The sequence below is a fragment of the Tamandua tetradactyla genome, chromosome 4 (genome assembly GCF_023851605.1).
Source record: "Tamandua tetradactyla isolate mTamTet1 chromosome 4, mTamTet1.pri, whole genome shotgun sequence".
Lineage (NCBI taxonomy): Eukaryota > Metazoa > Chordata > Mammalia > Pilosa > Myrmecophagidae > Tamandua > Tamandua tetradactyla.
Window position 1 is genome coordinate 75206431 of NC_135330.1, and position 14156 is coordinate 75220586.

General features: G+C 33.9%; 2 protein-coding genes across 5 annotated transcripts in view; one reads left to right on the plus strand and one right to left on the minus strand.

Annotated features, from left to right (window-relative positions):
* The window catches only part of KCTD3 (potassium channel tetramerization domain containing 3), a 76525-nt gene extending 68766 nt beyond the window's left edge, over positions 1-7759 (plus strand). For 2 of the 4 annotated variants that reach the window (XM_077157820.1, XM_077157819.1), the window contains exons 15-18: positions 2208-2304; positions 4849-5033; positions 5114-5252; positions 6014-7758. In XM_077157820.1, coding sequence (XP_077013935.1) covers positions 2208-2304; positions 4849-5033; positions 5114-5252; positions 6014-6575 — 983 coding nt within the window. In that variant the 3' untranslated portion in view covers positions 6576-7758. Of the gene's footprint in view, positions 1-2207; positions 2305-4848; positions 5034-5113; positions 5253-6013 lie in introns of all 4 variants that reach the window. The other 2 variants (XM_077157817.1, XM_077157818.1) reach the window with 2 other exon arrangements.
* A 3155-nt stretch (positions 7760-10914) lies between these two features.
* Positions 10915-14156, minus strand: part of USH2A (usherin) — an 844952-nt gene continuing 841710 nt past the window's right edge. Inside the window, exons 71-72 of the mRNA XM_077157816.1 lie at positions 13120-13341; positions 10915-11192 (exon numbers count right to left, since the gene is read on the minus strand). Coding sequence (XP_077013931.1) covers positions 11103-11192; positions 13120-13341 — 312 coding nt within the window. The 3' untranslated portion in view covers positions 10915-11102. The remainder of the gene's footprint in view (positions 11193-13119; positions 13342-14156) is intronic.

Here is a 14156-nt window from a genome sequence, read left to right on the forward strand (position 1 = left end):
CATTAACTAAAATAAAGAAATATGGAAGGAAGGACTGATTTGAAAAATAGGGATGAGGTCAGATTTGGATATTTTGAGTGATGGTGCCTGTGAATATTTTTAGGTGTTAGGGTATTGAGGTTGGGCCTTGGAGAAAGACCTTAGCTGGAAATTATATTTAGGAGTCATTAGCATATAAGAAGCAGTTGAAGCACTAAGAGTAGGTGAGATTGTTCAGGGAAAGCCTGTAAAATGTGAATAAAAAGATCATTTAGAAACAGCCCTTGTAAAACACTTGTAAAAGCCCTGTAAAATATTTTAGAGGGGCAAGAAGGTGTTTCTTTTCTCTTTATAGTTGTTGTTTTTAAAAAATAACTCGAGAAACACATACAGATCAGTGGAAGAGAATAGAGTCCAGCTTCGGTAGGATGACATGGGTGGAGTCTAAACTGCAATGGGTAAAGGAGTCGTAGATGAATATTGATGAAGGAAAGGGGTCAATTTGGGTTTGGAGAAAGTATGAATTTGATGAGGGCAGATCAAGTAAGGTATGAAGAGTTAAGTTATAGAAGAATCTCATCTCAGAATAAAGTTAGAGAAGGAGAAGATAAAATCCCTTTCTGCATTTTAGTCTTCTTTCTAGTTTTTATCATCACTGCTTTGACTTTGTTTATGGTTTATTGGAAGAGGACTTATTTCATTTAAATTGAATTAGACTTCTGCAGTTGTTCAGTAAAATGAACAACTGCATAACATAGTGTAGAGTCAGGCTCTGGAGCCAGACAACTTGGATTCAAATTGCAGTTCCACTCCATAGGACCTATGAGGTCTTTGCTTAAATAATCTCTTGTTACCTTAGTTAAGAAGTTCTTATTTGTAAAATGGAGATAATTTACCCTACATAGTAAGTAGGATGAATAAAATGAGTTAATACTTACAAAGCATTTACTGTGGCCTGTAGTAAGGAGTATATATTATTAGTTAACTAATAAAGATTTATCGGTTCATTTATTAATTAGGTGTGATTCACATTAGATTAGTTGGAATATATTATATTGCCTTTTAAAATTTTGTACATCACATAAAATAAGTTTATATTATTTTAGCTAATGAGTGTAATGGGAATAGTGAGTTATTTATCTTTGATGCTTAATTTTTACATGAAAGGATTTATTCTTTATTTTATTGCTCAGAATCTTTGTAAAATATAAGAAGCCATTTACATACCTTACCAAGTAGAGTATAGTAAAAATAATTCACTTTCCCTTTTTTGTTGAAAACCTTCCAAAGTACAACTCAGTAGTGATTTTCATACTGTACTTTGTTTGAATTTTGGACATCTGCTGATATTTTTCTTTTTTCATTTACCAATTATCCTATTTAAAGTTGTTTCCTTCTAATTTGCATAAAAAAGAAATATTGAGGGAAGAAATCTGATTAATGGAGGCTTACTTTATCTTTTAAAACTTTGCATGTTGGCCTTTGAAAAAAAAGTAAAATCAATACATAAAGTAAACTTATTCTATAATTTTCAGTTTTTGAAGTTCTAAGGAACTAAACATATTTCCAAGGCTAATAAATACAGAGCATATGTTTAAATAGGTCTGTTTCTAATCTTGTTAATGTATAACCTTAAATAAATTATTGCCTTCAGCTTTTTATAGCCTTATTAATTTTTAAATTTATTTTAAACATAACAACATACAAACATGAACATTCTTACCATATGATCATTCCATTCTTGGTATATAGTCAGTAACTCACAATATCATCACATAGTTGTATATTCATCATCATGATCATTTCTTAGAACATTTGCATCAATTCAGAAAAAGAAATAAAAAGAAAAAAATTCATACATACCATACCCCTTTCCCCTCCCTCTCATTGACTGCTGTATTTCCATCTACCCAACATATTTTAGCTTTTGCTTCCCTTATTTTTTTTCTATTTCCCTTACCATTCCCTTTCATTGATCATCAGCATTTCAGTCTTCTAAATTTAACATTTGTTCCCCCCATTATTTATTTGTTTTTAATCTATATGTTTTACTCATCTGTGCATACCGTAGATGAAAGGAGCATCAGACACAAGGTTTTCAAAATCATTTGTGTCTGATTTTGACATAGGAAGCAATGCCATATTGATAGGCATGAAACATTTTTATTTTTGGCACTGCTATTAATTAAATATTAATTGATTTTGACATTTTCTGTTTTCTGACCAAGGGCCTTTTGGAGAGCGAGATGATCAACAGGTGTTTATCCAGAAAGTTGTTCCTATCACTAACAAACTGTTTGTGAGACTCTCATCCACTGGGAAAAGGTATAGATACTCAAAAGTCACTTTTGTCTTAGAAAATTATTGCATAATTTGACATACTGATAAAAGAGTAATACTAAAAACAAATTGTTGACAGAGAAATCTGTTCATTATTTTTTCCTAATAATAACTTAAAATTAAGGCAGGTAATATGGTTATTCTCTAGAATTTATTTAAAATTTTCACTGATGCTGTGGACAATTAGAACACAGTGAATTTGGTAGCAGACAACTGGACTAAATTCTGATTCTGGTACTTCCTTTTACTGTCTGTGTAAATTCAGTGTTAATTTACTTTGTTTCCCTGAGCCTCTTTCTTCATTTATAAGAAAATTCAACTACCTTGGTAGGGTATCATAAAATAAACTGAGTTAAATATATGAAATGGCTCATGTAGTCCTAACTATGGTAGATGTAAAATAGAAGTTAGTTTTCTCTAACTTCTTATTTTGACTGAAATTTTACTTCTTTTAAATCATTATTTATAGCCTCAAACGATTTGAGCTTATCATTTCTCTCCTTCAAAAGCATAATTTTTTTTACATGTCAAGTGGATGAACTAAAATTCCTGTTAATCATTGCAACGGTTATTGATTGATTTTGTATTAATGACACTGATGCTGCTGATGTTTTTTATAATTCCACAGCTGCCTTTTCTTCACCATGTAGTCTCTTATTACTTAATCATTTAATGAATAAACTGTTTCCGAGATGATACATTTTATTTCCGTCAGAGTTCACTGTATATAGTTGTCAGCAACTATTAAATAAATTAATTCAAGAAAATGATTTTTATGTACCCAAACTATCTTTTTTGACAGCTTTTTTTTTTAAAATAAAATTAATTGGGAGCCTGTGGTGTGGAGCCCAAATTAGTATCTCAAGAATTGTTATAAATCACTGTGATATAGTGTTGTGTGCATCTTCAGTGAAGGAGCTGCCAAATGTTTATTAAAACTGGTGTCATAACATATGACATCCCTTAACAATGCATTATCTCAGATCCTTGTTTAATTCTTGTCTTCTGGAACTTCAAACCATAGCAGTGTATTACAATTTCTGCATAATGAAGATTATAATTTTTAAGTTTTTTATTTCAGAGGAAAAGCAGTTCCATCAGTAGGCAGAATTTACTTTGTAGAAATCAATAGAAAATCTACTCCTTATGCAGTTGATGTGGAACAAAATTTTTTGTTTAAAAACAGTTTGGGTTCTTAATAACGAGAAGTGAAACAAATGGCTTTATTGAAGAAGCGGGAGAAAAACCTGTATAGAAAATTTTTAAAAAGGAAGAAGTAATTCTAAGGAACCTATCCTATGGGGGGAAAAGGGGCAAAATCACATGTTTGAGGTTTGTTTTTCTGCACCTATACTGATTTGTTTCATGTTAGACATAAATGGGAATCTAGATTTTAAAAGTTTTTTAAATCAAGTTGCACATGTTCAAAATCAGCCTAACTCACCACATTAACAATAATGAGAAAAATTGTGATCATCTTGAAAAACAGAAATCACATTTGACAGAATTCAACATCCATTTATGATTAAAAAAAATCCAAGTAAATGAAAATAAAGGGGGAATTACTTAATCTGATTAATCATATCAACAAAAATAATTGCAGTAAGTCTCATCTCATACTCAGTAATGAAATATTTTTTTCCTTTGACGTTAGAAATTAAATCACAGTACCTTTAATCCTTCATATATGGACCTACAGGACTTAATTTTTTTTTCTCCTTTTTGCCTGGCCTGCTAGGAAGCTCAGTAATAGCTTCTTATTCTATGCCTAAAAGATTTCTCACATTTATATTATTGTATTTCCTCTTCCTCCTTTAATTTTTGACTTTGCATTTGCCTCCTATTAATTGTTACAATTTTTTTAAAACTATGTCAGCTCTGTTTTAAAGTGAACTGGAAAAATAATTCAAGTTCAATTGATTCAGTCCTTTGCCTTTGGGAAAATCATTTGCTGACTTTATATCTTGGTTTCCTCATTAGACAAATGTGGGTTAATTGTCCTTTCTTGTGTTCTTTTATCTCTTATGAAAATAGTATGTAGTATGTATAAAAACGAATTGAAAAATTTAACAGTATTAATGGAGGATACTATTTAGACTGTCTCTATACAGCTGTATTTTTTCCTGGTTTCAGATTTTTTAAATTTGCACATAAATTTTAAATAATTTCTCAAGATCTCTTCTTGCATTGTATCTGTTTGCTTTGTTTCTTTCTGCCTTTTTTGTTCTACAATTTCCTGTTAAAGAAGAGTTCATTGCCTCAAGGTTCTTTCTATTTTTCATTTTAAATTTGACTAAAATTATTGACCCTATTTCAATTTTCAGTACTTTTTTTTTTGTACTTTGCCTTTTCTCTAGACTCAAAGAAACGAAACTTTTATTCCTATTTACTTGCTGTGACTCCTTTAAATCTGACTTAGATATGTTCAGTGTGCACTTGTAACTTTGCAAATAAAAAAATAATTAAAAATCTGAATTATAAAATACTAATTGTGTCTCGTGGTTGAAAACTACACAATGTCTTTTGCAGAATATGTGAGATCCAAGCTGTTGACTGTACCACAATATCCTCATTTACTGTGAGAGAGTGTGAGGGATCCAGTAGGATGGGCTCAAGGCCAAGGCGCTACTTGTTCACAGGCCACACAAATGGCAGCATTCAAATGTGGGATCTGACCACTGCTATGGATATGGTTAACAAGAGTGAGGAGAAGGGTAGGTTGCCATATGAAAAGATGTTTGTCATAGGATAAGCTTTTGACATAAATGATTATAATGGGTGTTGTTTCCCTAAGACATAGGTGGTCCAACTGAAGAAGAGTTACTCAAGTTATTGGATCAGTGTGATCTGAGCACATCTCGCTGTGCTACTCCTAACATCAGTCCTGCAACTTCTGTGGTTCAGCATAGCCGTCTGCGGGAATCAAATTCTAGGTAGGTCAAAGAGTGGGGTATTATCACAAATTGAATTTGATTGCTTTGGAAAAGTTGGCTTAAATATTGCAGTTGCATAGTTGCTCTTGAAAGCCCTATTTTCCAAACTACATTTTTAGTTCATACTTTATGCTTGATATTCAGTTTTCAAAATTTTTGCTCAATTTCTCATCTACATGAGTCTCTTTGATTCTTTTCGTAGAAAAACATTTTTCATCTTTTAACTTATTTTGTACAGTGTTGTCGATTTAAATGACTGATCAGGGATTCATTCAAAGGAAATTAGAAAAAATCATGTTATCTTCTGTAGGATATTGGAGCTTTTGTTTTTATTGCCTCAGGAAAATAGTAATCAGTGTGATTACATTATCTTGCCTAATCTTAAGTTTACATACTTTTAATAAAATGACGTAGTATGTCTTTTTAGTTACCGTTGACAGACTTGTAAAATCTCAAGAACTAAGGGCTGAACACTGAATCATATTGGTTCCATATTGGTTCCAAAGATTTTTTTCCCTCGGCTTTTCAAAAGCTGCTCAAAAATTCAACTTCTCTGTGACTGTACGTGTGGTATTGCTTGCGTTGCTAGCTTAATATATACATATATACATACACACACATATAATATCAAGTATTTAATGAATTTATATATAGAAATATGGACATAAATGTGCTTGCATTCGTAGTTTCATTGATAAGATATGTCCCTGATAAATCCTAGAAAGATAAATGAACTATAATTTTTAAAATATATATTTCAGCCTTCAGCTGCAGCACCATGAAACCATCCACGAAGCAGCTACTTACGGTTCCGTGAGGCCTTACAGAGAGAGTCCTTTGTTAGCAAGGGCAAGGAGGACTGAGAGTTTTCACAGTTACGGGGACTTTCAGACTATTAATTTGAACAGAAATGTAGAAAGAGCAGTTCCTGAAAATGCTAACTTGGGTCCAATACAAGCTGAAGTGAAGCGGGCAACAGGGGAATGTAACATATCTGAGAGAAAGTCTCCTGGAACAGAAATAAAAAGTTCAAAAGAATCGGATAGTGGATTGGAAGCTCATAAAATAGTTGAAGGTTTTTCAGAATCTAAGAAAAGGTCATCAGAAGATGAAAATGAAAATAAAGTTGATTTAAGGAAGAAAGGAGGATTTGAAGGGGGAGGATTCCTTGGAAGAAAGAAGGTTCCCCATCTGGCATCATCACCAAGTACTTCTGATGGTGGGACTGACTCACCTGGTACTGCATCCCCATCTCCTACAAAGACCACTCCATCACCTCGCCATAAAAAAAGTGATTATTCAGGTCAAGAGTACAGCTTGTGAAAACTCACCAAAATGAATAGCTGTTTGCTATATTTAGATGAAATCGAAACTATACTGGATTTCAGACATTGGTTTTGCACCGAAACTTCACAAGTTAAAAATTGGACTTCATTTAGTACTTTTTTTTAACAGAATTACCTGGAGGAAAGCAGATAATATAACCCTCTCTCTTTTGATGTTTTTGGAACGTTTTTAGTTTTTCAGTGCATTTAACAGAAGAATCATTTGTAAAGCAGGAGTCCATTTCAGTTTGCTTGCTTTGGGAACAAAGTATCATCTTTTAAGAGGATAGTGCCCATTTAGATGAGCATCCTCTTGGAGAATGGGAATCAACGGACTGGGTCCCTAATCTTAATTATGCCTGGGTCTTGTCTTGCAATGTTATCTCACATGAATCACATAATTCTCTTTGGAGCTTGGTCTTTCAGCCCTTATTGTGTATGTGAAAAGTTTACCAGATATTTGAACGAGGTGCTATGTTTGTGAGAAAATATCACCTAATCAAAAACACTGTTGATTTTGAATACCAGATTCCACTGTGTGGTAAGTCCTTTAGGATAACTTTTTTTTTTTTTTAATTATGGGTTATTGTCTGATTCTCGTTGCTGGAGTTCTCAAATATTAGCAAGCATCATTAATACTAAATGCCCAAAGGCTAGAAAACTTTCTTTTAAATTGGAGCTGTGTTTAGACTGAGAAAATCAAAGTAATAATCAAGGGCAAAGCTTTTAGCCCCTGGAAGAGAAAGCTGTACCAGTTGCTAGGCTGCCTTGTTTTAGGAGCCACCATATTTTTATTTCTCAGTGTTAATAAGGTATTTAAACTTAGAATGTGGCAGTTTGTTAAGCTTATGAGATTGCAGTTCTGGATTTTTGGTTGAAGGTTTGGCTAGTGTAAAAATGTTATTTTGATTATATTTTGAATTGTAAGGTCAAAAGAAAGATACTTTTTGTACATTTTTCATTAAATTGGAATGATTTTCAAATTTCTGCAAGTAGAGTAATTATAAAATTAAAGCATTAAGCCTTTATTGGTGAATAATGTACATATTCCCATTCCAAGAAATATAATAGTGAATGAAGTTGAAATAAATTCTTTAAAGTTTACTATATTGCTTGTGGCTTCACAACAGTTCTTCTGTGTTTATTTATCAATTAAATCAAATAAAATTGATCAACGAAACATGTTTTCAATTATTTGAGAAAGTTACCCTGTTTTGAAGTATACCTACATGTTTTTATTCTTTTTTTTTGCTTTTTCCCATAATAAAAAAGGTGAGGGGACAGAGGGAGAACTTAGTATGTATGAAAACTAAGTTACATTATCAATGTGGGAAAGTGTGCAGCAACACATAATTTAGAAATTGCTAACTAAATAATTGTCATTGTCTCTTATGCTCTTCTTTTTCATTATCACTTTTACATGAAGGTTGGGTGGACAGGAAAATTAAAGGAAAACAAAGTATTTACCTAACCTTTTCTTAAAGTACAAGACCATTAAAAAAGAAAAAGAAGACTATTAAATAATAATATCCCATAAAAAGACAAAACTCATTATGAGATGGATTACATTATACAACAGGTCAGGTATTATTTACTTCTCTCACTTACGAGTTTGAAACTTGATGTTAGAGTCTGCTCTGGCATTCAACTTTGTAAGCTTAAGTAGATAATCCCACAAAACCTAAATTTACTTCATTTGGATTGCTGTAACTGCAAGAAAAAGAATTGAAGCTGTATACTTTGTATAATTGATGGAAGCAAGAACAGAATTATAATTCTCATGATGAATTTTTCAAATAATGTTGTATTTATTCCAAAATCACACTCATAAACATTATCACACCAATGGGTTAGGTATTGCTATCCTCATTTCACAAATGAGATCACTGAGACCCAGAGAAGATAAGATAACTTAGCCACAAGGCTCAGTTACTGGGCTAACATTTGAACTCAAATTTACTTGTTTCAAGAATATATGGTCTTGTTCCTGGCTTCTGCAATCAGGCCTGTGTATCAGAATCATCTGAGGTTACGGACTTAAAGTTGTCCAGGCTGTACTCCAGACTTGCCAACTTTGAATCCCTGGTGTTTGGGACTCATACACATATATATTTTTTTAAGTACCACAGTTGATTGTAATCTATACTGAAGGTAGGGAAATTATCCAAAACATCCTGTTTTCTTAAATGAGCTCACTTTTATCTCTATAATTTATGTGTAAATTATTAATATAATTTAGAGCTCTTAGAGTATCTTCTCATAAATATTAAATCAAACTTGGTTCATATTTAAATATTAAGCAAACCAACTTTAATTTACATGATATTTTTGCAATGGAAGTAAACTCTTCATATGTGACATAAATAAGTTTCCTATTACTGAATTATTCTACCTGGCCTATGTTTTACTTACAGCTCATTTAGGTTGAATTATTTTTATGCTGATGTCAACATGAATTTTTGATCAGTATAAAACACCATAACATAGTCATGTTTAGGTTTTTCATTTAGAAGACATGCCAAGATATCATCTATAAGCACAATTCTTAGTAGCACTTATGAAACAACCATGCACTCTTATCAAAAAATATTAGGAGTAATCAATCATGGTAGTTGTTAAGTTTAGCTGAGAATGTGCTCTCTATAAGTAATAGAAATTTTAGAACAGATTTAAAGGGTGCACAGAGAACTGTTCATTGTTTACTTTGTAAGAGAGAAGTGGGGTGGGCCAAGGAATTCAGTCCTTGTGCACAGTATGTTGCCCTATATATGTTTTCTTCCGGGTTGCTTTTACATCACTGGTTCTCGACATTAGGAGCACTTGGAAACTTTTAAAAGTACTGATGCCCAGCTCCACACCACACCAATTGAATTAGAATGACTAGGGGTAGGTCTACATCGTTTGTGTAATGTAAGCTTGGCACTCAGTACCACTTAAGGTAGCAAGATAAAGTCTTGGGATTCTTCCTTAAAATAAATGTAAGTAAGGTTAGAAAGGTTGTAGGAGACAGTGTTTTGGGCAGAAGCCTTATCAGTCTTCTGTTCATTCAACTATGGGGTCAGGATGTAAAAGATTAAGCAAAATGAATTCATGCAATAACTATCTAACTAAATGCTTAATTCTAGATTAAGCGGAGAATGATTTAAGATGAAATCCTCTGCAGTTATTTTGTGCTTTTGTATTCTTTTAAAATTTTATACTGTGATTTAAATACAAAGTGATAAAACATATATAGTTAATTTTCCAAAGAAGAGAATGGGCTCAATCTCCTGAATCCACCTGTGACTAACAAATCATATGCATTGAACAATAGTCCAAGGATAAGGGTGTGAGTTCCTGATTGGAAAAGATCACTCCTTCCCTATATACTTAAGTAGCTTAGGTGAGGCAGAAGCTCAGATTTGCCCTCATTTGTGCCAGCTTGAAACAATTAATTGACTAAGAGTCAGTGAATTGGAATAGAAACCAGTGAACTAAATTAGCCAGACTCATTTTCCATTTCAGAAAGTATAAAGCTTTTGGCGAGAAAAAGCATATGTTTCTTATAACTTGTACATCCACTGCCAAATGTACAAAATTATTTCAGACTTATTTGCATGTAGCAGTTCTAACAAGGAGGCAGAACGTCCACTTAATACTGGTCTGTGCTTTTGACACTTATGGTTGGCAAGGTTTGTCCCAGAGTTGGCTATTCTTAGGGGCTGCTCTTTCAAAGGTTTGGATATCCAAGTCCCAGCGCCCCAAGGTTCCGATATCTTTGACTCTTGAACTGTGGTGGGTAATTTGCTTTTCAGGAAGAATATGTAAGGTTGTCCCTTCATAAGGTTTTGCCAGCTCAGCTTTGAGAAAATCTACCTGCCTCTAGATGTAGATTCATAAAAAAGATTGTCAGACAATTGTTACTACACAGAGTCAAAAATAACTTCCTGGAGTCAGTAAGATGCTTATGGATGAAGGAAGTTCATAACTAGTGAAGAACCAGTTTAAATATCTTTAATCTTATGTTAATGGTTTGGCGAAAATCATCAACATAAGATGACTTTATAATCTAAGAGCAGATGACAAATTTTGTATCATGGAAATTGATACTATTGTGTATCATCTGTTGTTAGTGTTCTTAGGCTAAATAAAGAGCAAGTAACTCTCTGACATGAAGAAATGCAGTACAGAATAAAATGTATATATTTTTTCAACAACTTTGGGCCATCTTGAGATTGCTGTTGATTAGTGATTTTACCAACAACATCACTGCCAAACAGTCAAGTGAAAATTAGATCCTTCATTGTCCACAAAATAAGCAGAGCAAAACAAATATATTCATATGAATATTACCCCTTCATTTCAGACATCCAGGAAAAAAATAACATTTCTTAGACGTTGAACAAATTAAAAAACAACCTCATCTCTTTAAAAGACTGTGGAATAACAAGCAATGGCTTTTCAGCATTACGACATATCAGTAATAACCAAATGGATCTGTGGTGCATAGTCTGCATTCCAGCTTTGTCTTTCAGTATTCCATTCTTTACAGGTTGGTGTCGGTGAATGTTGTGTGTTCCTTGGTCACTGAACTGAAACCCTTAATGGCATTCATCAGGTCTTCTTCATCCACATACTGAAAAATAAGCCATTCAACATTGATTAGGTTGTTTGCTATCAATAGTTTTTGCCATCAATTAGTAGTTCTATCAATTTAATGTAAAAAATAATCTTATTTATTTTTTAAATAAGTACTTATTAAAGGCTATTACCCTATGTTCAGCACTATAAGGTGTGTTTTAAGACACTGTCCTTGCCTTAGGTTGGCCTTATTGAATGGAAACACATCACAAGCGCACATGAAGTATACACTAAACAAAATTGAATGTGACTTGAGTGCTCCATTGTGCCAGATCTTACTCTATGTCTCAGTGTTCTCATCTTTAAAATGGGGAGATGATAAATAGATGATAGATAGGTAACTATATCTATATATAATTAAGGTTTAGTTCAAAGAGTAAGAAGCCAGAGTGCACGCTATCTTGCTCTATCTATTCCATCCCACTGTGTTACTGTATATACTGTTTAGGGTTGGTAGGGTTGGTCAAGTAACTTGACCAGTATTGGCTTCTTCAAAAGCTCTCATTGAATCCCTTTGCACACTGCCAGTTCCTAACTAGTCCTGTAAAAAGCAAGCAAAAGTGTCCATATAGTTTAATAATTAAGAATGAGGTCTGTAGTCAGAGAAAGTTTTTTTTTTAAATCCTAACTCCATTAAAAAAAAAATTAAATATTAGCTGTGTGTCCTTGTTAAGTCATTAACTTCTCTAAGGCTCAGTTCCTTCTGGACAAATAAGAATGGTAACAGTAACTACCCCCTAGATTTTGTGAAAACTAAGTGAAATAATGCATGTAAGCCCTCAATGTATTAATTTGAACCATGTGAAATTGCTATATTGCATGTTAAAATGATCAATTAATATTTCTTTATGTTTCAACCTGATATAATTATTCCTGCCTTGCAAAAACTTTAGATATGAAATGGAATACATGAACTCAGTAGTCATGATAACATCAAGCAGGTCCACGACTTAAAAGTTTGTAGTATACACACACACACACACACGATCATTCTGAACAAATAAGAAGGACTGTACATTTCATTTTTAAATGGTGATATGGAAACTGGAGCCAGGGAACTTGCTTTATTATTTGCCATTTGTCAAGAAAGAATATCCCAAAGCAAGAGTTGGATGGTTGAACGAAGTGGAGGTGGCTAATTCCTCCTCAGAGGAGGAAACATAGGAGCTAAGTTCTTTGTTGACAGTTGTTTATTATCTAACTATCCCAAAGGTATGGTACTCTAGCAAACAAAGCTTGGCAGTCCAGCAGACGTTTGGTAGTGGCACAATGAAGAGGTTTGGTATTCCAGTAAAAATTCTAGGTTTAGGCATCTTGGCCACCTAATAAGGGCTCTTAGCAAATGCTAGCCAGTAAGGTTAACTTTCAGAGTCAATTATTTGTACCCACTGGATTAAAATGATGAAAGATGAAGGTTACAAACTAACAGGCTTATTTAGCATAATTTTCTATGAGTTTGTTGGGAAGGAAGCATTTTAACCTGTTGAGAGAAAAGAATCTTCTGTAACAATAAACTATAAGGAAAAAGGTGATGTGCCTTTTTTTTTTTTTTCTTTTTTTCAGTAAAACAGGTATTCTTTATACCTTCTTTTAGGCCAGTTCCAATGTTCCATTCACCTTTCACTCTGAGTTAATAAGTATAGCCTGTTTGCATCTTCATCTAATTTGTTCATATATTTATTTTTGAGTGTCTGTTGTGTGCCAGAAAAACAAGACAGAAATTGTTATGGGGCTCAGTATCAAACAATTGTAGCAACACACACTAGTAAACTAGTGGTTCCACAATAACTGGGTAAGGGCTGAGAGTGTACATTGGATGCCATGGGCAGCATTCAGTGAGGTATAGGAAGCTTCATGCCATCTCTTTACCAGTATTCTCCTGGGATGTTTAGCAACTGCTCTGGTTGAGCAAATTAACTCACCAATCCGCTATCATGGCCCATGATGGATTCCCATAGTGGGTCATCAGTTAAGACCTTCTTGTCTTGAATCTCCATGAGCTGACTGATGCTGTGGTGGAGACATCCTTGGGAGTAAGTTCGGCTGATTTGGCTTTGACTTGGGATTCGCAGTACAGAAATGCTCCCATGGCTCCGAATGCTCATGGGTGTCCCTGACCGGGGAATTTTGGTGTCAGTTAACCCCTAAAAAGAAAGTTGCTGTTGGTAATTAACATGTAAAGAAAACAGGCTTAAAGTATACAGGAAATGGTGTTTCAGACATTGTCAATGAAGGAACACAGTCTCCAGAAACATCCTACAGAATTTAGGGGCTGTGGGCTTACCTGGAACACTGGTCCTTGGTAAAAATGTGATAAAAAGCCAATGGTCATGTTACATAGCCAGTGAGTGATCTTGGCACCTAGTGAGGCCATGAACCGCTGCTCAGTGATGGTTTCCTTTGGGACAAGAGGCTTCCGCATTGGAAAGCAGTGGGGTGAGGCCAATGGAGGGTGGACTAACGGGATAATCTCTTCATGGATATTAGTGCAGAGCCTCGCTCTTTAAAGCACCCTTTTCCCCAGGCAGTCAAAGGTTGGGAATGTTCCCTTAAGTTTTCCCTTTCAGTGAGCACAGTTTGCATTTCACTTTGAAACTTTTTGACTTGTGTAGAGAAATTGACCCCTCCCTTCCTCTTTTCTCATTCCATATGGTCCAGCCTCCAACATAAATCAGATCTGATATTAATATCGAAAAGAGAAAGGCATTCCGTAATTAGAGTGTAGGCTATGCTTTAAGATAAAATCTAGCTGCTCTAAATATGTGAAAATTCTGATTTAGCTGGTTCAAAGAAACATTCCAGGTTTTCATTGGGCAGTCCACACACCATGCAAAAGATCATGCATCCATGCAACACACAAGGTACCTCAAAGTGCATGGTATAACTTTTTAGAGTGACATTGCTTGACACATCAGATATATCAGCCACAGAATCAAACTGAGAAAAAATAGGGCATGAG